Source organism: Pseudophryne corroboree, chromosome 1 (assembly GCF_028390025.1).
Source record: "Pseudophryne corroboree isolate aPseCor3 chromosome 1, aPseCor3.hap2, whole genome shotgun sequence".
Taxonomy (NCBI): Eukaryota; Metazoa; Chordata; class Amphibia; order Anura; family Myobatrachidae; genus Pseudophryne; species Pseudophryne corroboree.
In genome coordinates, this window is record NC_086444.1 from 71,313,344 (window position 1) to 71,339,865 (window position 26,522).

Below are 26,522 nucleotides of genomic sequence, written 5' to 3' on the forward strand. Positions count from 1 at the left end.
CCGGCATACCATACCCCACCCTTTCATAGGTAGGTTCTCTAATGAAAGTATAGAGACGGAGTTCGGTTTATGTCTAGTGGAAATAGAACTATTTCAGATATTATTGAGCTTTATATTTTCATTTAGACCTAAAGGGAATAAGGTATCTAGATCACAAAGCCAGTACGTTTCTCTTTTGCATAGAAGGTTGTACCTGACCCCACCTCAGGGAGTCTCGTTTATATGTTCAATTCCCTGGATGGATAGGACCACACAATCCCCTCCATGTGATGCATTTACATGTCTAGGGACACTGTGATTGGCAGATTTCTTTATAACGAGTCTTCTGTGTTCTAAGAACCTGGTGTTCAATGAGCAAATGGTTCTACCAACATATTGAGGGTTCCGGTATGAATGGTCGACCATGTTATGGTCGACAGTCATTAGGTCGACCACTATTGGTCGACATTGACATGGTCGACATGGACACATGGTCGACACGTGAAAATGGTCGACACATGAAAGGTCGACATATGAAAATGTCGACATGAGTTTTTTTTTACTTTTTTTGTGTTGTTTTTTGCGTAAAAGTGACTGGGAACCCCAATTAGTGCACCGCGTCCCCTCGCATGGCTCGCTTCGCTCGCCATGCTTCGGGCATGGTGCCTTCGCTCCGCTACCGCTTCGCTCGGCACACTTTACGATCCACATGGACTACGATTGGAACGGTAAAGTATGGAAAAGTTCCCCAAAAGAAAAAAAAGTTAAAAAACTCATGTCGACCTTTTCATGTGTCGACCATGTGTCCATGTCGACCATGTCAATGTCGACCAATAGTGGTCGACCTAATGACTGTCGACCATAACATGGTCGACCATGTGAACGGATACCCATATTGAGACCCACACCTACAGGTGATTAGGTAGATGACATATGTAGTTTGGCAATTTATATTGCCTACTATCTCAAATTATTTTTTGCTTCTGGAAGATGTAAACTGGAGGCTCTCCTTCACAGGGCCGGTGCAAGGTTTCTCAGCACCCTAGGCAAACCATCTGCTTACTGCCACCCCCCCTTCTCCGCCCCCCCCCCCCCCCTTCCCCACACACACCCCAATACCAACTGCCCAGTCCCCCAGATGTAAAGTTGGCTTCCTACAAGTTTCACAACCATTGTCATCCTCCTCGGATGGGGAGAGGAGAGTGGGTCTGCCCTCTCAGGGCCCGCTGCTTAAAGCTGCCTAATGGAAGCGCCAGATCTGTGTGTATATATACTCAGCGTAATAAACACAGTAGACAGATTACAAGGTAACCTGAGAATAGTGGTAAAGCACTGAAACGTTGTTGTAATCAGTCTACTGCGTTTATTATGCCGAGTGCCGAAACTTTGACGTATATGGAATTGTGCGAGCGCCAGCGGGGGGAGCTGCAGTGTCGGCTCGTAATTTGTGGGACTCGGGAGCACACGCGAACCGCGGCAGCAGCCTGAACATAGCTATGCCGGGTGTTGCTATCGCGGAGGTGGGGGGCGGCAGATTGCAGGAACAGGACTCACAGTCACTGACGTTCAACAAAGACAGACTTGGTGGGAGCGCCCACAACATCCTTGGCTGCTCCTCGTTTCTAAAAGAATAGGAGGAGCTTGGTTGTGATAAAGTAAGCGTTCTTTCATTCACTGTGCAGTAGAGTCCTCCAGTGGTCAACACCCATAGGCAGCTGCCTAAAGCTGCCTAGTGGTAGCGCCGGCCCTGCTCCTTCATATGCCCACACGTAATGCATCTTAATTTCTTACATTTACAGTAGCCTTTTTTTGGAACACCGGATAAGGACGGAAGAGTTTTTGTGACCCTATTTAACTTAGAAGGATTAGAACTAACTACTAAGGGAACTTTAGAAGCTTCAAAATGACTAGGTGACAAATGATTTTGTAGATTATTGGCCTTCTTAAAGATGACCTTCGCTTCCTTATCAAGGGAACCTGCTAGGATGCCGTCCATTTTTAGTATGGGTAAATTTTTATTAACAATTCCCCTAATCAAATAGGAAGCACTGTTATACTTAGAGATGAACATTGGATCCCAGTTTGCTGGTTCCACTGTGGGGGGCGCAACTAAAGTGTCTGATATATCAACTGTCAAAAGGGACTCTGTTTATATTGCTGGTTTGACCTAGAGCTTTATCTAGTAGATCTTGAGGATATCATTGGTCAATAAAGGACTGTTTTAATTCATCACATTGTGTGGTAAAGTCACTTTTGCTCGAGCAGTTCCTTTTTAATCTTAGGAACTGGCTTTTTGGAATATTGATTAGCCAAGGGCGATGATGACAACTCGAATAATTTAAAAAGGTGTTGCAATCCACCTTTTTCTTATAAGTTTTTGTTTGTACCATGATGTTGTGGTACCATGGCCCTCATTCCGAGTTGTTCGCTCGGTAAAAATCTTCGCATCGCAGCGATTTTCCGCTTAATGCGCATGCGCAATGTTCGCACTGCGACTGCGCCAAGTAAATTTGCTATGCAGTTAGGTATTTTACTCACGGCTTTTTCATCGTTCTGGCGATCGTAGTGTGATTGACAGGAAATGGGTGTTACTGGGCGGAAACAGGCGTGTGGGAAAAAACGCTACCGTTTCTGTAAAAAACGCAGGAGTGGCCGGAGAAACGGGGGAGTGTCTGGGCGAACGCTGGGTGTGTTTGTGACGTCAAACCAGGAACGACAAGCACTGAACTGATCGCAGATGCCGAGTAAGTCTGAAGCTACTCAGAAACTGCTACGAGGTGTGTAATCGCAATATTGCGAATACATCGTTCGCAATTTTAAGATGCTAAGATTCACTCCCAGTAGGCGGCGGCTTAGCATGAGCAAATCTGCTAAAATTCACTTGCGAGCGAACAACTCGGAATGAGGGCCCATGTTCTTTCCATTTGAAGATGATGGATTTGATGGTGCTCCGGGGGATCATCAAAGATTTGGATATTTATTTATAGCCCAACCCTGACTTGTACTTCTCAACAACTTTGTCCCTGACTTGTTTAGAGAGCTCCTTGATCTTCATGGTGTGATGCCTCTTGCTTAGTGGTGTTGCAGCCTCTGGGGCCTTTCAGAAAAGGTGTGTTTATACTGACAGATCATGTGACACTTAGATTGCACACAGGTGGACTTCATTTCACTAATTATGTGATTTCTGAAGGTAATTGGTTGCACCAGAACTTTTGAGGGGCTTCATAGCAAAGGGGGTGAACACATATGCACATGCCAATTTTCTAATTTCTTTTTTCAATTATTTTTTATATAAATTTTTCTCATTACACTTCACCAACTAAGACTATTTTGTGCAGATTCATCACATGAAATTCAGATAAAAATAAATAAATAAATTACAGGTTGTAACGTAACAAAATTACATTATTTGTCATTTTTCCTCCTTATAGTAATGCCCAGTATACATTATGCCACATACTGCAATGGCCCTTAGACATTATTCCACACACAATAATGCACATGATACAATATGCATACACCATAATGCCCCCGATACATTATGCCACACACCGTAATGCCTGTGACAAATTATGCCACACACCATAATGCCTGTGACCCATGACGACAGGAATCGCAATGCCCGTTATACATTATGCTACACACTGCAATGCCCCTGATACATTATAGCACATACAATGTCTGTGACACATTATGCCACACACCGTAATGCCTGTGACACATTATGCCACACCGTAATGCCTGTGACACATGACGACAGGAATCGCAATGCCCGTTATACATTATGCTACACACTGCAATGCCCCTGATAGATTATAGCACATACAATGCCTGTGACACATTATGACACACACTGCAATGACCCTGAGACATTATACCACATACCATAATGCCCATGATATAGTATACAACACACCGTAATGCCTGACACATTATGACACACCGCAATGTCCGTGATACATTATGCCACACTGCAATGACCCTGAGACATTATACCACATACCACAATGCCCGTGATATAGTATACAACACACCGTAATGCCTGACACATTATGACACACACCGCAATGTCCGTGATACATTATGCCACACACTGCAATGACTTTGAGACATTATACCACATATCACAATGCCCGTGATATAGTATACCATACACCGTAATGCCTGTGACACATACCGCAATGCCCGTTTTACATTATGCCACACTGCAAAGCCCCTGAGACATTATACCACATACCACAATACCCGTGATATAGTATGCCACACACCGTAATGCCTGTGACACATTATGACACACACCGCAATGTCCGTGATACATTATGCCACACACCGTAATGCCCTTTACACATTAAGTCCTACAGTAAGGCTTCTAATTACTTTTAAATTACCTGCTCGTTGCCAGGGGTTTCATGCTCTTGGTTCCATGCACGGTGCCAGGGGTTTTCATGCTCAGGGTGTCATGCTCGTTGCCAGGTGTTTCATGCACTGGGTGTCATGCTCGTTGCCAGGGGTTTCATGCACTGGGTGTCATGCTCGTTGCTAGGGGGTAGTGCTTGTTGCTAGGGCTGTGCTCCCAGTGCCACATGTGTCCCCAGTGCCAGATATTCCCCCACGGTGCCAGGTACTCACATGCCCCCAGTGCCAAATATAGCCCCCCCCCCAGTGCCACATATGCCCCCAGTGCCAGATATTCCCCCACAGTGCCAGGTGCTCACGTGCCCCCAGTGCCAAATATAGCCCCCCCCCCTCCATGTGCCAGGTACACATACAGTGCCATATATGCCCCCTCAGTGCCCCCCCAGTGCCATATATGCCCCCTGAGTGCCATATATGCCCCCTCAGTGCCATATATGCCCCCTCGGTGCCATATATGCCCCCTCAGTGTCATATATGCCCCCCCCCAGTGCCATATTTGCCCCCTCAGTGCCCCCCCAGTGCCATATATGCCCCCTCAGTGCCCCCCAGTGCCATATATGCCCACTCAGTGCCCCCCCCAGTGCCATATATGTCCCCTCAGTGCCCCCCCCCTGCGCTCCCCCGCTGCTGTGAAGGAGGGACAAGGAGGGCACAGCGCGCGCCTCTCCCGTGTCCCTCCTGCATCTCCGTCGGGTCTAATAAAGGAAGTGCCGGTTCGTGAGCCAATCAGAGCTCACGAACGGCACTTCCTTTATTAGACCCGACGGAGATACAGGAGGGACACGGGAGAGGCGTGCGCTGTGCCCTCCGTGTCCCTCCTTACAGCAGGGATTGTTAGTGACAACAGATTGACATGCGGACGCTCGTCCGCATGTCAATCTGCTCTAAATCAGTGGCAGCGCCCCCGCAGCCCCTCGCCCCCAAGCCACCGCGAGGGCTGCGGGGGCAGTAGTTACGCCACTGATCTGCCTCCCCTGCAGTGCACATGGTTTTACCCAACTGCTAACAAAGTCCCTGCTGCAATCAACTCAGAATTGCTCCCAGACACCATGGGCACCACAAACAGGCACAGCAGATCTCACCTCCATCACCCAGCCGGACACAATCCAATAGACATGGCACCTAATGGACCCACCACGCAGAGAACACCTGATGAAAACAATACCAACTCCGCGCAGCTGGCCACCCAATGCACCTCTCTGCCCACTACACTCAGCGGCCTCCCCAGAAGTCCCACTCACCAACACCATCCTCCACATTCAAATAGCTGGATTGCAACCTACCTCTACGCCTGCCCAATGGGCAGCGCACGCGCACCCGTAAGCGCCTCAGCTGTTGTCAACCAATCCCAATATCAATTGCATACATGTGCACTGGCACAGATATCATGGGGCATTCTAATTGGGAAATGCTTGTTTCTGCTTGTCTTATGTAATGGGCACATTCATTATTAGGGCCACATAGGACCTCACAATATTCAGCAAACTCCGAAAACATAAAGTCTTCATAGTTTGTGAGAAGAAATGCCATCTGCAGTAGTAGTAGTGTTACTGATCACCAAAGCCGGATTAAGGCAGGGGCGGCCATCCCGGGGGCCCCTACACATTAAAGGCCCCCACACACTTCATTTTGAATTGCAGATGTCACCCTATTACTCTGGCCTGTCAGCAGGCATTAACTCCGCGGCAGGGAGACCATGCTGGCGCTGCTGGCTGCAGGGACGGAGAAGACTCCAGGGCGGAGCGGACGGGTTTACTGCTCGCGGGAAAGGTACGCGGCAGCTATGAGGCAGGAGACCCCGCTGGCGGCAGCGCACTAATGGCTCTGCTCCCACTTTCACTGTGCAGGAGTACCTCGGCGGCTCAGCTGTTAAGTACACGTTACTATTCCCAATCATAGTCACTTGGATCGTATAGTATGAAAAAGTAAAAAAATTAAGAAAAAAAACCATGTGAAAAACACGTCAACCTTTTCATGTGTCGACCTTTGCCATGTCGACCTAGTGACCACTGTCAACCTAATGACCATGTCAAACTAATGCGTTTCGACCAATAGAAGTCGACCTAATGAGTGTCGACTTAAGGACCGGATACCGTCTTCAACACTTACTAAAGCTATATATTAACCATACCTTTAAACATTCGTCTACCATAAACATTGATAGAATCTACACAGTGTGATCATACATTCATGCCTGTAAAGTCAAATGCAGACAGCCATACCCCCTGTACTGTGACAGAACAGAGCTCATACTGATTCCCCTTGCAGATCTTATAATGCAACGCAATGCATTTTATGTTGACTGGCATTATGGAATATGGGATTATGGGAAATTACCTCTCTCCATGGTTTGGCAAGCCACGACAAGCAGGGCTCTGTATTGCAAGAAGTGTTTTGGACAGGGTTCTGCCCTGGCAGCTGACAATGAAAAGGCCTCAGAGGTCGGTTTTCTCGGATGTCTGTGCACTGTACTTCCCTGGTCATGAAGCCACCACCACAATTTGTAGAGCACTGTGTGATAATAGAGACAAGAAAGATAGTGTTACTGATCACCAAAGCCGAATGCTTATTCAGTCATGTGTGCTCAAAGTATATAAAGGATTCTTTACAGTAAGAGCATTAAATATGCTGGTTGCTTTCTTGGAAAAGCTGTTATCAGCACACCTGGCTTACACATTTTACAGAGATCATTGATGTGTGTTACCACTGCTTAATAAATTATTGGGCAGATGTATTAAGCCTGGAGAAGTGATAAAGCAGTGATAAAAAAAAAGTGATTAGTGGAAGGTGATATCGTACCAGCCAATCAGCACCTGTCATTTTTCAAACGTAATGGTTGGCTGGTGCGTTATCACTTTCCACTTATCACTTCTTTATCACTTCTACAGGCTTAATACATCTGACCCTTTATGTTGTTAAGATAAATGAAGGTTTCTTTAGAGTAACGTACAGTAAGAGCATTAAATATGCAGGTTATCTTCTTGGAAAGCTGTTATAAGCACAGTTGGCACACACATTTTCCAGAGATCATTGATGTGTGTTGCCACTGCTTAATACATTTTACGTTCTTAAGAAAACTGAAGGGTTCTTTACAGTAAGAGCATCAAATATGCAGGATGATCTATTAGAAAAGCAGGTTTCAGCACACTTAACAGATACATTTTTAAATGCTTTGCAAGTCTATTTCTGGCAAAATAATATTCATGCTTGTGATATAGAATTTATCTGTTGTTTTGCATACATAATGGATTTTATTCTCATTTAAATCAATGGCTTCCATCTGCTGGTAGTAAGATATGGAGTCACAGATAGTTACTGTAGCTGCTGGTTGTGAATGGCTAGGATAATGAAGTCTATTCACACTGTAATATTAGAGCAAATAGTGGGCAACTGTTCTGAAATAATAATTGGCACCCAAAGAAATAAATAAAAACGGTAGAAGGTACTCTGAAAAAAATGCGATACAAACATAAAGCATAACTACATGTATAGCAGCACATATAACAAAGGGAAGAATTACACTGAAATGCTGGCAGATTAGTTACTGTAAGTCAGCAGAAATCTTTGTCACAAACTCGCGGGTGGATTGAGGATGCAACCTGTACTTTAGGTATTGTCAGAGACCCAGTACAGAGGAGCGGAGTCTCACGTGCTGTTGGTGTTTACCAGGGACCCCCACAAGTAGGGTTGGTCTTTGTTGCACCCGACGTGCAGGCTGCAGCCCTCTGTCTGGGTTCCCTAGTACATGACTGATATACTCTGGAGCTGGTACAGTTATTTACCATGAGATGTTAAACACGGAGATGACTGATACAGACAGGGTCAGAGCTGGACGGGTAGGTCAGGACAGGTAAGGAGTCAGGAACAGACACTAGGATGGCAGGAACCAGGAATGTAGCACAGGGAAGGGAAGCAGGAACCTGGAATGGGGCACAAGGAAGGCAAGATCCAGGAATGAGAACAGAGAGGCAGAATGATGGGAAGCACAAGGTAAACTGCTGGAGCCTATACTCTGGCACTGTTCAAGAATCCCTTTAATTGGGAGGCGATTCATAACTCTGGTAAAACGCAACATTCGGCGCGTTCTGTGCCTTTACATTTTCACAAAGAGCGGGGCTGCTTGTGCCCTGACACTGCAGCAGGAGGAGGGGAGCTTGGAGCAGAGGCCTTAGCAGTAGGATCCGGAACCTCCTCACCTGTTGCGCGCAGCCAACCGGGACCCCGGTAAATGAAAGCCAGAGTCCAGCTCGATGTAGCCATCTTACAGAGAAAAGTGAAACACACAAAAATCTAGGATTTTGGACTACAGGGATTATTAGGTAATATTGCATTTATAGTTGTGACAAAAAAAATCCTTTTTATGTGATTATGGGGTTTATCTACTGAGCCTTGGAGAGGGAAAAAGTGGAGAGAGCTAAAGTAAAGTACCAACCAATCAGCTCCTGTCATTTTTCAAACACAGCCTATAACATAACTGTTAGGAGCTGATTGGCTGCTACTTTATCTCTGTCCACTTAATCTATCTCCAAGACTTCGTAAATTAGACCCGTATATATCTCAGATGTTATGGTGATACTGTAGCTCAGAGCTGTAACTAGACTTCTTCACATTTTGTGGAAGTAACCTCCTGCGCCGATCGCTGACAAGGTTACCGGCTGCACTAAACACTCTTTCGGAGTACACACTGGAGGGGGGGCAACTTAGGGCATCCAAATTGCCTCTTTTTCCTGCCAGTATACGTACGGACTGTCTGACATGCCTGCTTGGATGCTGTCACTCATATGATCCTCCACCATTCTTTCATTGGTGACAGAATCATATGCAGTGACAGTAGACATGTCAGTAATCGTTGGCAGGTCCTTCAGTCCGGACCAGATGTCAACACTCGCTCCTGACTGCCCTGCATCATCACCAGCGGGTGGGCTAAGAAATCTTATCCTTTTTCTCGCAGCCCCAGTTGCGGGAGAAAATGAAGGAGGAGCTGATGACGGGTCACGTTCCGCTTGAGTTGACAATTTTCTCACCAGCAGGTCTTTGAACCTTTGCAGACTTGTGTCTGCCGGAAAGGGAGAACAACGTAGGCATAAAACCTGGGATCGAGCACGGTGGCCAAAAAGTAGTGCTCTAATTTCAACAGATTGACCACTCTTGAATCCTAGCAAAGCGAATGAAGGGCTCCATCCACAAGTCCCACATACTTAGCGGAATCGCTTCGTCTTAGCCCCTCCTTCTATTTCTCCAGCTGCTTCTGCAAAAGCCTGATGAGGGGAATGACCTGCCTCAAGCTGACAGTGTCTAAACTGACTTCACGTGTGGCAAGTTCGAAGGGTTGGAGAACCTTGCACAAGACGGAAATCATTCTTCACTGCGCTTGAGTCAGGTGCATTCCCCCTCCTTTGCCTATATCGTAGGTGGATGTATAGGCTTGAATGGCCTTTTGCTGCTCCTCCATCCTCTGAAGCATATAGAGTGTTGAATTCCACCTCGTTACCACCTCTTGCTTCAGGTGATGGCATGGCAGGTTCAGGAGTGTTTGCTGGCACTCCAGTCTTCGGCACGCAGTGGCTGAATGTCGAAAGTGGCCCGCAATTTTTCGGGCCACCAACAGCATCTCCTGCACGCCCCTGTCATTTTTCAAAAAATTCTGCACCACCAAATTAATTGTATGTGCAAAATATGGGACGTGCTGGAATTTGCCCATATATAATACACGCACAATATTGGTGGCGTTGTCCTGATATCACAAATCCCCAGGAGAGTCTAAGTGGGGTAAGCCATTGTGCAATGATGTCCCTCAGTTTCCATAAGAGGTTGTCAGCGGTGTGCGTCTTACGGAAAGCGGTGATACATAGCGTAGCCTGCCTAGGAATGAGTTGGCATTTGCGAGATGCTGCAACTGGTGCCGCTGCTATTGTTGCTGCGGGAGGCCATACATCTACCCAGTGGGCTGTCACAGTCATATAGTCCTTAGTCAGCCCTGTTCTACTTGTCTACATGTCCGTGGTTAAGTGGAAAGTGGGTACAACTGCATTTTTTAGGACACTGAGGACACTTTTTCTGACGTCTCTGTACATTCTCGGTATAGTGAAGTGGAATTCAGATGGGATTTGGTACCAGGGACACACTACCGCCATCAATTTTCTAAGTCCCACTGAACTAATGGCGGATACCGGATGCACGTCTAACACCAACATAGCTGTCAAGGCCTCAGTTATCCGCTTTGCAACAGGATGACTGCTGTTATATTTCATCTTTCTCGCAAAGGACTGTTGGACAGTCAATTGCTTATTTGAAGTAGTACAAGTGGTCTTCTCACTTCCCCTCTGGGATGACGATCGACTCCCAGCAGCAACAACTGCAGCAGCAGCAGTAGGCGTACCACTTTAAGAATCCTCTGGAGGAATCCCGGTTAGGAGAGTAACATGGCCTGCAGGACTACTGGCGTTCCTGACTGAGGAGGAAGTTGACATTGAGGGAATTGGTGGTGTGGCTTGCAGGAGCTTGGGTACAGGAGGAAGAAGGGATTTAGGTGTTAGTGGACTGCTTACGCTCTTACCCAAAGTTTCTGAACTTGACAATGACTTTTGATGAATGCGCAGCAGGTGACGTATAAGGGAGGATGTTCCTAGGTGGTTAACATCCTTACCCCTACTTATTACGGATTGACAAAGGCAACACACGGCTTGACACCTGTTGTCCGGATTTGTGGAGAAATAATTCCACACCGAAAGGGCTGGCTTTTTTGGTATTTTGTCCAGGCATCACAATGGGCTTATTCATCCCACGGACAACAACTGTCTTCCCCGATGCCTAATTTAAACAACCCACATCACCATCAGAATTCTCATCGTCAGCTTCCTCCTCAGCACCAGCTACACTCATATCCTCATCCTGGTGTACTTCAATAGTGACATCTTCAATTTGAATATCAGAAACTGGACTGTGGGTGCTACATCCAGCACTTTCAGAGGACGTGCAAATGGTGGAAGGAGCCACCTCTTCCCGTCCAGTGTTGGGATGGTCATACATCGCAACCGCCAAAACACTTGGACTCTCCTTAGGGATTTGTGATACCATCTTAGAACGCACAGTTCTTTGCTGTGCTTTTGCCAACTTAATGCTTATCATTTTTCTATCGGGAGGATGAGGGCTTCCATCGTCATGTGAAGCTAAACCACTAGTCATGAACATAGGCCAGGGTCTTAGCCGTTCCTTGCCACTCCGTGTCATAAATGGCATATTGGCAACTTTACTTTTCTCCTCAGACCATTTAAATGTATTTTTTTTGGTCTTTTTACTGAACTTTGGCTTTTTGGATTTGACATGCCCTCTACTATGACATTGGGCATCGGCCATGGCAGACGACGTTGATGGCATTTCATTGTCTATGTCATGACTAGTGGCAACAGCTTCAGCACTAGGAGGAAGTGGTTCTTGATCTTTCCCTATTATATCCTCCAAATTTTTGTTCTCCATTATTTTTCTGGAGTTATATAACACAATATGAAGCACAAGAGAGCGTACCCTACACCACATAGGGCAAACCCTGTAAAAAATATTTGGATTAAATATTAATAACCCCTTTATTTGGAGTATAGTATATAATATACAGCTAAGGACAGTACCACTGGACTTATATGGCAGTACTACTGGACTGGATTTATACGGCAGTATCACTGGACTTATATGGCAGCACCACTGGTTTGGAGTTATATGGCAGTATCACTGGACTTATACGCCAGTACCACTGGAGTTATACGACAGTATCACTGGTCTTATGCGGCAGTATCACTGGATTTATACGGCAGTGCCACTGGATTTATACGGCAGTATCACTGGAATCATACGTCAGTGTCACTGGAATTATACAGCAGTATCACTGGAATTATACGGCAGAACCACTGGAGTTATATGTCAGTACCACTGGACTGGAGTTATACGGCAGTATCACTGGACTTATACGCCAATACCACTGGAGGTATACGGCAGTATCACTGGATTTATAAGGCAGTATCACTGGAATTGTATGGGAATATCACTGGAATTATACGGCAGTATCATTGGATTTATACGGCAGTATCACTGGACTGGATTTATATGGCAGTATCACTGGACTGGATTTATATGGCAGTATCACTGGACTGGATTTATACAGCAGTATCACTGGACTTATACACTAGTACCACTGGAATTATACGGCAGTATCACAGGACTTATACGGCAGTATCATTGGAAGTATACGGCAGTATCACTGGAAGTATACGGCAGTGCCACTGGACTTATACGCCAGTACCCCTGGACTTATACGCTAGTATCACTGGATTTATACGCCAGTATCACTGGACTTATATGGGAGTACCATTGAATTTATACGGCAGAACCATTGGATGGATTTATACGCCAGTACCACCTGAATTATACAGCGATATCACTGGATTTATTTGGCAGTATCACTGGAATTATATGGCAGTACCCCTGGATTTATATGGCAGTACCAATGGATTTATACGGCAGTATCACTGGAATTACACATCAGTATCATTGGAATTATACGGCATTATCACTGGAATTATACGGCAGTACCACTGGACTTATACGGCAGTACCACTGGACTGTATTTATACGGCCGTATCACTGGACTTATACCGCAGTACTACTGGAATTATACAGCAGTATAACTGGATTTATACGGCAGTATCACTGGAATTATATGGCAGTACCACTGGAATTATACGGCAGTACCACTGTACTGGATTTATATGGCAGTATCACTGGACTTATGATGCGGCAGTACCACTGGACTTTTACAGCAGTACCAGTGGACTGGATTTATACGGCAGTACCACTGGACTTATACACCAGTACCACTGGAAGTATACAGCAGTTTCACTGGACTAATACGGCAGTATCAGTGGAATTATATGGCAGTATCTTTGGAATTATACGGAAGTATCAATGGAATTATACGGCGGTACCACTGGACTTATATGGCAGTATCACTGGAATTATACGCCAGTACCACTGGACTGGATCTATATGGCAGTATCACTGGACTTATACGCCAGTACCACTGGAATTATAAGGCAGGATCACTGGATTTATACGGCAGTACCGCTGGACATATACAGCAGTATCAATGGACATATACGGCAGTATCACTGAAATTATACGGCAATACCACTGGACTGGATTTATAGGACAGTATCAATGGAATTATACGGCAGTACCACTGGACTGGATTTATACGGCAGTATCACTGGACTTATACGGCAGTACCACTGGGTTTGTACGGCAGTACCACTGGACTGGATTTATACAGCAGTATCACTGGATTTATACGCCAGTACCACTGGAATTATATGGCAGTATTACTGGACTTATACAGCAGTATCACTGGAATGAAATGGCAGTATCACTGGAATTATACGGCAGTACCACTGGATTTAAATGGCAGTATCACTGGAATTATACGGCAGTACCACTGAACCTGATTTATACGGCAGCATTACTGGACTTATACGGCAGTACCAATGGATTTAAATGGCAGTATCACTGGATTTATACAGCAGTATCACTGGATTTATACGCCAGTACCACTGGAATTATACGGCAGTATTACTGGACTTATACGGCAGTATCACTGGAATGAAATGGCAGTATCACTGGAATTATATGGCAGTACCACTGGATTTCAATGGCAGTATCACTGGAATTATACGGCAGTACCACTGGACTTATACGCCACTACCACTGAACCGGATTTATACGGCAGCATTACTGGACTTAAACGGCAGTAATACTGGACTGGATTTCTACAGCAGTATTACTGGACTTATAAGCCAGTACCACAGGATTTATACGCCAGTACCACTGAACCGGATTTATACGGCAGTACCACTGGACTTATATGGCCGTAATACTGGACTGGATTTCTACAGCAGTATTACTGGACTTATACGCCAGTACCACTGGAATTATACGGAGGTATCATTGGACTTATACGGCAGTATCACTGGAATTATATGGTAGTATCACTGGAATTATACGGCAGTAGATGTGCCCCAGTAGATGTGCCCCCTAGCTGTGCCTCCATAGATTTGCCCACAGTAGCTGTGACCCCTGTAGCAGTGCCCCCAGTAGTTGTGAGACCTGTAGCTGTGCCCCAGTTGATTTCCCCCACAGTAGCTGTGCCCCCTGTAGCTGTGCCCCCAGTAGTTGTGCCCCCAGTAGATTTGCCCCTGTAGCAGTGCCCCCTGTAGTTGTGACCCCAGTAGCTGTGACCTTGTAGCTGTGCCCCCAGTAGTTGTGCCCCCTGTAGCTATGCCCCCTGTAGCTGTGCCCCCAGTAGTTGTGCCCCCAGTAGTTGTGCCCCCAGTAGCTGTGCCCCCAGTAGCTGTGAACCCTGTAGCTGTGCCCCAGTAGCTTACAAACACAGATTTAAAGAAACCCAAAACAACACATTACTTACCAGCCCCGCTTTTGCTTCCCAAACGCTGATGCGCTGCCCTCCGTCTCTGGCCGCCGGCTCCTTTCTATGGGAGAGTCGTCAATTATGACCTCTAGCGTCAGTCAATGGCGCCGGCTGCACCCGGGGAGCGGGGATCCGGATATGGCTCTTGGCATGGAGGAGGCAGCGGCGCCCTCTGGACAGCGACACCCCCGGGCAAAAAGCCTGCTTGCCCGTGGCAAGAGCCGCTACTGAGTACCACTGGACATATACGGAAGTATTACTGGACATATAAATAAGGCAGTATCACTGGACTGGATTTATACGCCAGTACCCTCTGGATTTATACGGCAGTATCACTGGACATATATGGCAGTATCACTGGACATATACGGCAGTACCACTGGACATATACGGCAGTACCACTGGACTTATACAGCAGCAAAGGGACACCACCACTGGACTGATGTAGGACAACACTGCAATGGATTGGACTTATACAGCAGCACTGGGCATATGGCAGCAGAGGACACCACCACTGTGACTGGACTGATGCAGCACAAGACAGCACCACTGGACTGATGTAGCACAACACAGCACCACTGGACTGGACTTATACAGCAGCACTGGACATATGGCAGCAGAGGACACCACCACTGTGACTGGACTGATGCAGCATAAGACACTACACTGGACTGAGCAGCACAAGACAGCACTGGAATCGCCACCCCACTTTCCCTCCCGCACAGACACTGAGGACGGAGACACGTCCTCTCGCTACACTCTCCAATTCCAGAGTGAAAATGGCGGCGACGCGTGGCGACTTATATGGACTCCAAAACCCGCGAGAATCCGACAGCGGGATGATGACGTTTTGCCTCGTTCTGGTTTGCGAGTCAGGCGGGAAAACCCGAGCCGGGCAGTGAAGTTCGGGGGGGTTCGGTCCTCATAGAACCGAACCCGCTCATCTCTAGTTCTAAGGAAGATGCTCTGATGAGACGTGGAATTTATAATAAAAAGGCGGAAAATCAGTCACTCTCTCAGGTAGTTGACCCTTGAGTAACCAGTCCTGTTTTGCAGTGAAAGTGAAATCTTACCTTGGACCAGTTTCCGGTTCTCCAGCTGGCACACGGGCGAAGGTGACATCTCCTTGCAGGATCGGGTTTTTTAACGTGTTCACAGTCTCCTTCAGTCCCTGTGCTACAATCCACATTTCTCCAGACAGCCCCCAGACCACATGTTGTGGAACACTGCGAAAAGAGGAAAACTACTGTTCATTCTAATAATGGGATAATTTGTAAGCACATCAGACACGACTACTGTTGCTTTAAAAAAAAAATATATATATATATATATATATATATATATACACGCATCATCATAAATAATCTATTGTGGTAACACAAGTTTTAGGGGGAGATGTACTAAGCAGTGAAAAGAGTGGAGAAGTGAGCCAGTGGAGAAGTTGCCCATGGCAACCAATCAGCATTCAAGTAACATTTATAATTTGCATACTATAAAATTATACAGAGCAGCTGATTGGTTGCCATGGGCAACATCTCCACTGGCTCACTTCTCCACTTTTATCACTGCTTAGTACATCTCCCCCTTAGTGTTTAGCGCACAACAGAATTGCTTATTGGACACACAATAAAGTGTCTGATTCGAATAAAAACATACCCTGCAACACAAAGATTTTCCTACTTCTCAGCGCCATCTAACTTTCCATCAAATTATATACAGTAGTTTGAAACTTCAACATTGCAGTTCACAGGTTCAAGCAAGTTTTATGAGTAATGGGAATTTTGAGTGTCTCGGACCTCGCAATCACCATTTACTGAATTTAGGAAACCGCGACCGTGAACCCCAACTACAGCACTAGAATACTATTAAACACCATTAAATCTGAGCAAATATAGCCAGCGGGACCTTTATATCCAGCTGAACGAACTTTCTCATCACTTGTTCTCACCTCTGTCATTATGTGTAAATGTGTCCTGCAGTTTGCAATAGTTATATGACCTTGACAACTCTTGGATTTGATAAGTAGGGAACGTGAAAACTATTATCTTCCAAGGTGCATAGCTAGCAGTATCACAGAGACAGGAGAAACTGCTGCAGACGTCTAAAAATGTAGCAATATAAAGATTTAGGGGCCTATTTATCACCATCTGCATCTTGGATGCGGATGTCATGTGATAAAATCGCCCAAAATCGCACTGCGATAACTGATTACATCGCAGGGATGTATCACTTATCGCATGCAGGGATAGAGCTTGAGGTCAACCTCTGTCCGTGCGATTCCTCTTTGCAGCATCATGGGGGTATTTTATGTAAAAAATACCCCGATGTCCTGCTGCGCATGTGCTGCCCTCGCCGACATCGCCGTCGCCCGGTCAAACCCCCGTCGTGACTACCCCCGCGCCCCGCAGACCCCCCCTCCCCCAGCAGGATAATATACTCACCTGTCCAGGGAGCCCATCCGCGCTGCTTCAGCTGGGCTGCCAGGCGCCGGATCCTGTGTGCTGCGGTGACCTACGGTGCTGTAAAGTGTACTGTCGCTTTGCAGCGTCACTTTACTCACCGGGGTCACATTGCAGCATAAGAGGGACCCGGTGTCCACTGATCCGCTCAGCGGATCAGTGGACACCGGCTCCCTGGACAGGTGAGTATGGTTTGTTTGTTTTTTAAACTTTTTTTTAACACTTTAATCAGCTGGTGTGTCCATCGGATACACATAGCTGATCACTGGAGCCGGGTCCTATCACAGTGCTGCCCTGTGATCTCATCAGCCTGACCTGGCGAGATTATCACTGGGCACACTGCGGTATTTTTTCACTTTTTTTTTTTTTAGTAAATCTGGTCAGATCGAATGCGATGTGGGTTACTAAAAAAAAACAGTGAATTAAAGGGTTAAAGGGTTTGGAGCAGTTTTTAATAAAAACTGCTCCAAATGCCCTTTAATACATTCAGGTGATACTAAAATAATGTGTGAGACCGCCGGTCAGCATACCGATCCCGGGATCCCGGCAGCATACCAACGCGGGGGGGGGAGCGAGTGCAACAAGCCCCTTGCGGGCTCGGTACTGTATGGGTGTCATGGACACCCACAAGTGGAAATAGTCCCTGTTGGTCGGTGTGCCGACTGTCGGGATAGTGAGGGGGCGGGAAGTTGGTGGAGGTCATGTGACTGTCAGTCTCCCGACCGCCGGTCACCTGAATACCACCCTAAAATAATAATAGTAAAAAATAATGTTAATAAATAGACCCTTAAATTGGCTAAGCAATTTTTTGGTGAGAGCAACTACTTTTAAATGACAGCACCGATTTTGATTTATCAGGTGTCATTCGATAGGGAGTGCGATGTAGATGTGCAGTAAGGTCACGGAATTTTGATAAGTGGTCAGGTTGTTGAGGAATAACGTATCAAAGTTGTCAGTTTTTTCCCATACAAAAAGCATTGAGTGGCGGCTTGTGCTTTTTGTTTTGCTCGGTTTTGAGCAATGGTTGACTAGTACATTATTAGCATAAAACAAGCCAATCCTGGGATTGAATAAATGGCATGGTATTGGTCACCCTAATCAAGGCCCATGGCACCTGCATGTGTCTTGTTGGGTGCACGGAGCATCTGTTTACTTTTAGTGCTAATGACCCCATCCCCTGTGTGTGACATCATGATGCAATGGGTCAAGGGTGGGGCCAACACTGGTTGGCATAGGGCCCTGCTTCAGCCCTGGCCTCAGTTTAGTAATTCCATGTATCATACATACACTTGCCCTGTTGTAAAACTGGAACATAGAGGAACTGGACACATACAGTACACATACACAGTGGCCACTTTATTAGGTACTCCTGTACACATACACGTTATTGAAACCTCTAGTACGCCAATCATTTGGCAGCAAATCAATGCATTAAAACATGTAGACATAGTCAAGAGGGTCAGTTGTTTTTAAGATCAAACATTAGACTAGGAAAGAAATGTGATCTAAGCGACTTTGACCATGCATGGAATATTTGTGCCAGTCATGGTGATTTCAGTATCTGAGAAACCATGGCTTTCATGGGATTTTCATGCACAACCATCTACAGTTTACAGGGAATGGTGCACAAACTAAAAAGCAGGAGTCAGTATCTGCTGAGGCAGGAGGATGTGGAGCGGGGGAAGGAGGCTGAGGTAGAGGGTCAGTGGGAGACGGAGGTGACGATCTAGGTGGTGCATGAGGAGGAGGAGGTGAAGGAGGTGGTGGAGTTGGATTAGAGGATGTAGTGGATGTGGAGAAGCAGGACTTGGATGTGGAGAGATGTGGTAGATGTGGAGAGATGATGAGTGAAGGTGATAGATGTGGAGGAGCAAGTTGATGTAAATGTGCTGGATGACAAGGATCCGTAGGAGTATAAGATCACAATGACGAGAAGACACCTGTGGACCCTAGTGATGTAAATATTATGTTATTTTTAATACATAATGTAAATGTCTGTGTGCATTTCAGGAGAAAACACAAACCACACAATCTTTATGAGTGTATACAGCAGCGGTGGTTCCCACCTCACTGAGGGTAGGGGGTCTGCCACTACCTGTGCCTGCCCGGAGAGCGGAGAGGAGACAGTCAGCTTGTCAGTGGGTCCCGGCACCTGTGAAATGGATCTGGCAGGTGCCAGGACCGGCGCATGCGCACCAGTGGCGGCCGGTCTGCACATGCGCAAACACCCTGCTTCTATGGAATGCATAGGCTGCAGCCCATAGAAGCTGGCTAGGGCTGACAATCAGGTAGGGAGTGGCTTCAAACAGGCAGCCAGTTCCCTGCTTATGACAGCCTGGTCTGGAAGTCCCGGAAGGAGGAAACACCTCCCAGTGGGACTGCCTGTAGTGTCTGTGACTGACAGGTAAGACTTCTAATTGTTAGGGTCTCCTGCCCTGTGCTGCCACGTCGTCATGGCAACCGGGAGACAAGTGCTAGCGGAGTAACCTGAGCGCAGCTGATACTCCGGTTTGGGTATTTTGCTGTGCAGTGGTTACAGGCTCTGTGCACGGCAGGGGATCCGGTGCTGGTTTTTGTGCTCACAGTCTGTGAGGTCTGAGTGGGGCGTGGACAGCACCTGCTTTATAAGGCCTCTTCTCAGGTTAAGCAGATGCTGCTGAATCTTTGTTGGTTAGTCAGTTCCTGAAAGTTAGCCAGTACTGTGTAGCTTTGTATTTGTTGTTGCTTACTGCAAATAGGCCTGGGGATTTGGTACTACACTCTGCCAATCCAGACCTAGCAGTAAGACTGGAGTCAGTCGTTTAGCTTGCTGGGGTTCTTTTACTACTCTGTGAACTTAGCAAGTTTGCGGCTGTATTCTAAGACTTGCCTGCCTAAATCCTGTCTCACTGTGCAAGGTGTCAGGTGTCAGTTTAGTGGCAGTAAGCTGACCCTGTGCACTGCAAGTGAGAATTAGGATTGTGGAGACTCTCCTTGTGTCTATCATTCCATCTCTGACCAAGGAGTTTACTGCCACACCTATTGGTAACCCTTTAGGGTTTTGCTGTTGCCCTTAGCAACAGCATTTCGGGTTCTCTACGTATTAAAACACAACATCTTGCTTTTCCCATCTGAGCATTACTAATACTAGGGAGACACCCAGTTCCTTAGCCTCTGGGCTTCTCTGTTCACTTTGTGTGTATTTTGTTACCCTATCACCTTCTGTGTACGTAATGTCATATTCCCCAGTCTGTCTGTGAGTTCATTTGTTTTGCATACCTATCCGTTCAGACACCAGTATATTCCTGCAGGCACTGGTGTGCATAACAGTTCAAACACCAGTACATTCCTGCAGGCACTGGAGTGCATAACAGTTCTGACACCAGTACATTCCTGCAGGCACTGGTGTGCATAACATATTCAGCAGCCTACTACTCCTGTTGAAATTTTGTGGGAATATGGAGCATACCCCTCAAAATAAGTTGCAACAGGTGGTCGATCAGGTGCAGGTCCTGACTCGACAATTTAATGCACACCTCCTAGGCCGCTGGCGGAGCTCCCGCAGCAGCAGCACCTTCAGGGGTTAAGGAGCCGAAAGTAAATCTCCCGGATCGTTTTTCTGGAGATCGCTCGCAGTTCTTTTGTTTCAAGGAGAGCTGCAAGCTATACTTCCGGCTTAGGCCTCAGTCTTCTGGGTCGGAGATTCAGCGGGTGGGCATAGTGATTTCCTTGCTACAAGGAGACCCACAGGTCTGGGCATATGGGTTGCAGCCTGACTGTCCGTCGCTTAAAAGTGTTGATGCTTTTTTTACGGCACTGGGCATGTTGTATGATGACCCTGACAAGACAGCCTCAGCCGAGGCTCAGATTTCGATCCTTAAGCAAGGGCGAAGGCCAGTTGAGGTTTACTGTACGGAGTTTCGGAGGTTGGCCCATGATACCCAGTGGAATGACCCAGCCCTGAGACACCAGTACCGAAGAGGTCTTTCTAACCAGATAAAGGACCAACTGGTACAATATCCCTTGCCTGATAGCTTGGATCAGCTCATGCAGTTATCCATCCGGGTGGATAGACGGCTGAGAGAGCGTAGGCTTGAAAGGGAGACTGAGGTTTCCTTCTTTCCCAAGGGAACCTCAGACTCTGAGGAATTTTCCGAGGAGCCTATGCAGATTGGGGCTACCCGCCTCTCCTCGCGTGAGAAGACGCGGAGGAGACAGCAGGGGTTGTGTTTGTACTGTGGGAATAAAGGTCATGTGGTAGTATCATATTACCTAGCTGACAGCGCCTAAATAAATAAATAAATAAATACCGATATGCAATCGCACCTAAGCGCTGCCGGGAATAGGCACTGTGCGTGTGCCTATGAATGCAATGTTAAAAAAGGAAAAAAAAAGGGTCGGCTGCGCTTATGGTGTTTTACAAATAGGTATAAATCATGGAGAGTTGACAGATTTATATATAAAACAGGTTTATTATGATATAAAATACATCAACAAATCATGTGTAACCTAATAAATGAATAGCTGTACTCTGAGACACCGTTATGTAAACACACAGTATCAATCAAGCTCTATGTATAATGTTCCCCTGATTCAGGGTTTCGGATTGTTACTTGTTATCAATTTGTAACCAAGATGAAACTTGAATAGTAACACTTAAACTCTGCAATAAATTGTAACTAAGAGATGGATAAAGACAAAAAAAGTTTTTTTCCTCCAATGATCGGAAGCAGAAAAGCAAGGGCCCAGCGAAAGGATAAAAATAAAAATGTATTATACAATATACAGTTTTTACCTCTCCTGTGGGCTGGTGCTACCGAGCGTCCTCGGTGCAGTCCTATATTAAGCCCACCGTATGCTGTTTAGGGAGAGAGATTTGGTGAAGAGATGTTTATCCCAGTTTGCTGTTGGATAAGTGAGTCCCGGATGCAGGATGATTACTTGTGTTTTACCTAGGGCTGGTGGAAATCCTTTAGGTGCCCTGAGCATAGGTATTAGCACATCTTCCAGAGCATCAAAGGAACACACGCTGCTGCCGCTAATTGCGGTGGAGACTCACAGGTGAAATGCCGGTCGGATCTGCCGCACCGACATGCACAAAGATGAAGCGCTGTCCCGTGTCCAAGGAGCTGTTTAAATAGTGCTGGCTGGCGTTACCAGATGTAGATGTATGGCGGTGATGCGGGCTGTAGTTTTCCCACTGCCGGGGGACAGCTATCGGAGCTCGCAATGTCCCGCGGCTCGTATCAGCCGTCAGACGCCGTTCAGAAGTGGCAGTATGGCCGCCGTGCAGGCTGAATAGCTCTCCGTGGAGGGCAGAGTTTCTTGGAGCTGTGGAGCTGTCTGTGGTACAGGTGAATCAGAGACAGAAAAAGCCCAGAAAAGCCGGAAAACTTCAGGGCCTGAGGGTGATGGGAAATATCCTGTCAGGCCAGAAGTCAGAATTTCCCAAGAAGACTTTTATCATTCCAGTGACCTTGAAGATCCTCGGTCAAACTGTCAAGACTAAGGCCTTTGTGGACAGTGGGGCCGACGGGGTTTTTATGGACCGCCAATTCGCCCTGAAACACTCTGTTCCCTTAGTACCCTTGGCATCGGAAATTGAGATTTGTGGGTTAAACGGGGAACCATTATCCCAAGGTAAAATTACCTCTTGCACTAGCCAGATTTCTTTGTTTATTGGAGCCACACACTCTGAAAAATTGTCCTTTTATGTGACTGTCTGTACTTTTGCCCCATTGGTGTTGGGGTTACCCTGGTTAAGGGCCCACAATCCTCAATTTGACTGGGTCTCTGGGGAGATTCGTAGTTGGGGTACTGATTGTTTCAGGAGTTGCTTGAGCCTTCCAGTCAGGCTCTCGCAGCTAAGTTTGCCAGGATTGCCAGGGTGTTATGCAGATTTTGCGGACGTGTTCTCCAAAAAAGTTGCAGAGGTACTACCTCCCCATCGCCCCTATGACTGTGCCATTGATTTGTTGCCAAATGCTAAGCTTCCCAAGAGCAGGTTGTACTCCCTGTCACGTCCTGAGACTCAGGCTATGGCAGAGTACATTCAGGAGAACTTGGCTAAGGGATTTTTCACAGTCTCCAGTTGGGTCGGGGTTCTTCTTCGTGGGTAAAAAGGACGGTTCGTTGCGACCCTGCATCGACTTCAGGGAATTGAACCGTATCACGATTAAAAACTCATACCCACTGCCTCTCATTTCGGTCTTGTTTGACCAGCTTCGTACTGCCACCATTTTTTCTAAGATTGACCTACGCGGTGCGTACAATCTAATCCGAATAAGAGAGGGGGATGAATGGAAGACTGCCTTTAATACCCACTCAGGGCATTATGAATATTTGGTGATGCCTTTTGGGCTCTGTAATGCCCCGGCAGTCTTCCAGGATTTCATGAATGATGTGCTCAGGGAATATTTGGATAGATTCTTAGTTGTATACTTAGATGACATCCTAATCTTCTCCCATTCCCTGGAGGAACATCGGAAGCATGTACGCTTAGTCCTCCAGAAACTCAGAGACCACCGGCTTGGGGCGAAGCTGGAGAAGTGCGAATTTGAAGTTCAGCAAATCGCATTTCTAGGATATATTATCTCCCCAGAAGGTTTCCAAATGGAGGGTTCCAAGGTACAGGCAGTCCTGGATTGGGTGCAGCCCACTAGTTTGAAGGCGCTTCAGCGTTTCCTGGGCTTTGCGAATTTTTATAGACGATTTATCGCTGGATTTTCGTCTATAGTGGCGCCCTTGGTGGCACTCACTAAGAAAGGGGCGGATGTTGCTCACTGGTCTTGTGAGGCTAAAGCGGCTTTTGCCCGTCTCAAAAGGGCATTTGTATCGGCCAAGGTGCTGCGACACCCAGATCCAGAGCGTCCTTTTGTGGTGGAGGTGGATGCCTCTGAGATGGGTATTGGGGCAGTGCTTTCTCAGATGGGAGTGTCTGATAATCGCCTTCATCCCTGTGCTTACTTTTCCCGTAAATTTTCGCCTGCCGAGATGAATTATGACGTGGGTAACCGGGAATTGTTGGCTATTAAGGATGCACTCGAGGAGTGGAGACACTGGCTTGAGGGGGCTAAGTTTGTGGTCTCAATTCTCACCGACCATAAGAATCTGGCATATTTAGAGTCAGCGAAGCGTATCAATGCCAGGCAGGCACGATGGGCTTTGTTTTTTGCTCGCTTTAATTTTTTGATAACATATCGCCCTGGGTCAAAAAACATCAAGGCTGATGCGCTCTCGCTGAGTTTTGCTCCAATCCAGGAGACCACCGAGGAGCCGTTGCCCATTGTGTCCCCATCATGTATTAAAGTGGGCATTACCCAGGACCTCTTATCATTAGTCCTTAGAGCACAGGAGCAGGCTCCTCCAGACCTTCCGGTAGGTCTTTTGTTTGTGCCTCCTAGGTTAAGACAGCGAGTGTTCCTGGAATTCCATGCCAAGAAGTCGGCAGGTCACCCGGGTATTGCCAGAACTCGGGAGTTGCTATCTAGGGCGGTGTGGTGGCCCTCGGTGGCTAAGGATGTGGATCAGTGGGTTCGGGCATGTGACATCTGTGCCCGAAATAAGACTCCTAGAGGGGTTCCTGTTGGCCCATTACATCCACTCTCTATCCCATCTAAGCCATGGACCCACATTTCAATGGATTTTGTGGTGGACTTGCCCAAATCCTCGGGGATGACAGCCATCTGGGTTGTCGTTGACAGGTTTTCGAAGATGGCGCACTTCGTTCCACTGGTTGGGCTGCCATCGGCCAGACGCCTGTCTGAATTATTTATGCTGCATGTTGTGCGTCTCCACGGGTTGCCACTTGATGTGGTCTCTGACCGCGGATCCCAGTTTGTGGCCAAATTCTGGAGGGCATTTTGTTCCGATCTCCAGATTTCTGTCAGCTTGTCGTCAGGCTACCATCCGCAGTCTAATGGGCAGAAGGAAAGGGTGAACCAGTCCTTGGAGCAGTTCCTGAGGTGTTATGTCTCCAAGTGTCAGACTGACTGGGTTGCTCATCTGTCCATGGCGGAGTTTGCCTATAACAACGCGGCTCACTCTGCTACAGGGATCTCTCCCTTCCTTTGTGTGTATGGGCATCATCCTAAGGCCAATTCTTTTGACCCCCTGGACTCCACGCCTGGTGGTTCCTCTGTGGTTTCGGTCCTTAGAGGTATTTGGCGGAAAGTGAAGAAAGCCCTTGTGTCTGTGTCATTAGTGACCAAAAGGGTTTTTGATAAGCGGAAAAGACCCTGCAGCTTCAAATTAGGAGACTTCGTCTGGTTGTCTACCAAGAATTTGAAGTTGAGACAGCCATCTCATAAGTTAGGCCCCCGGTTCATCGGCCCTTATAAGATCACCAGGGTTATCAATCCGGTGGCATTTCAGTTAGATCTACCCCGTTCTTAGGGTATCAATAAAACATTTCATTGTTCCCTTTTAAAACGGGCGATTAGTAATCCTTCTTCCAGTGGAAGACCTTCCCCTCTTCTGATACGTGGCCAGAGGGAGTTTGTTGTTGAAAGGATTCTTGACTCCAAGATGGTTCGGGGTCGGCTGTCATTTTTGGTGCACTGGAAGGGGTATGGCCCGGAGGAGCGGTCGTGGGTGCGCAGTTGTGATCTTCATGCCCCCAGACTGATACGCTCTTTCTTCTCGCAGTTCCCCGATAAACCCGGTGGTAGGGGTTCTTTGACCCCTCGTCAGAGGGGGGGTACTGTTAGGGTCTCCTGCCCTGTGCTGCCACGTTGTCATGGCAACCGGGAGACAAGTGCTAGCGGAGTAACCTGAGCGCAGCTGATACTCCGGTTCGGGTATTTTGCTGTGCAGTGGTTACAGGCTCTGTGCACGGCAGGGGATCCGGTGCTGGTTTTTGTGCTCACAGTCTGTGAGGTCTGAGTGGGGCGTGGACAGCACCTGCTTTATAAGGCCTCTTCTCAGGTTAAGCAGATGCTGCTGAATCTTTGTTGGTTAGTCAGTTCCTGAATGTTAGCCAGTAGTGTGTAGCTTTGTATTTGTTGTTGCTTACTGCAAATAGGCCTGGGGATTTGGTACTACACTCTGCCAATCCAGACCTAGCAGTAAGACTGGAGTCAGTCGTTTAGCTTGCTGGGGTTCTTTTACTACTCTGTGAACTTAGCAAGTTTGCGGCTGTATTCTAAGACTTGCCTACCTAAATCCTGTCTCACTGTGCAAGGTGTCAGGTGTCAGTTTAGTGGCAGTAAGCTGAACCT

At 47.0% G+C, this 26,522-nt stretch overlaps 1 protein-coding gene and 1 long non-coding RNA gene across 2 annotated transcripts in view; one reads left to right on the forward strand and one right to left on the reverse strand.

Moving 5' to 3' along the window:
- ADAMTS12 (ADAM metallopeptidase with thrombospondin type 1 motif 12) overlaps positions 1 to 26,522 on the reverse strand; it is a 1,230,701-nt gene that overhangs the window by 128,763 nt on the left and 1,075,416 nt on the right. Inside the window, exons 20-21 of the mRNA XM_063960568.1 lie at positions 15,940 to 16,092; positions 6,733 to 6,906 (exon numbers count right to left, since the gene is read on the reverse strand). Of these exons, the coding sequence (XP_063816638.1) occupies positions 6,733 to 6,906; positions 15,940 to 16,092 (327 nt within the window). The remainder of the gene's footprint in view (positions 1 to 6,732; positions 6,907 to 15,939; positions 16,093 to 26,522) is intronic.
- The window catches only part of LOC135055953 (uncharacterized), a 78,523-nt gene that overhangs the window by 28,138 nt on the left and 23,863 nt on the right, over positions 1 to 26,522 (forward strand). The window lies entirely within an intron of this gene.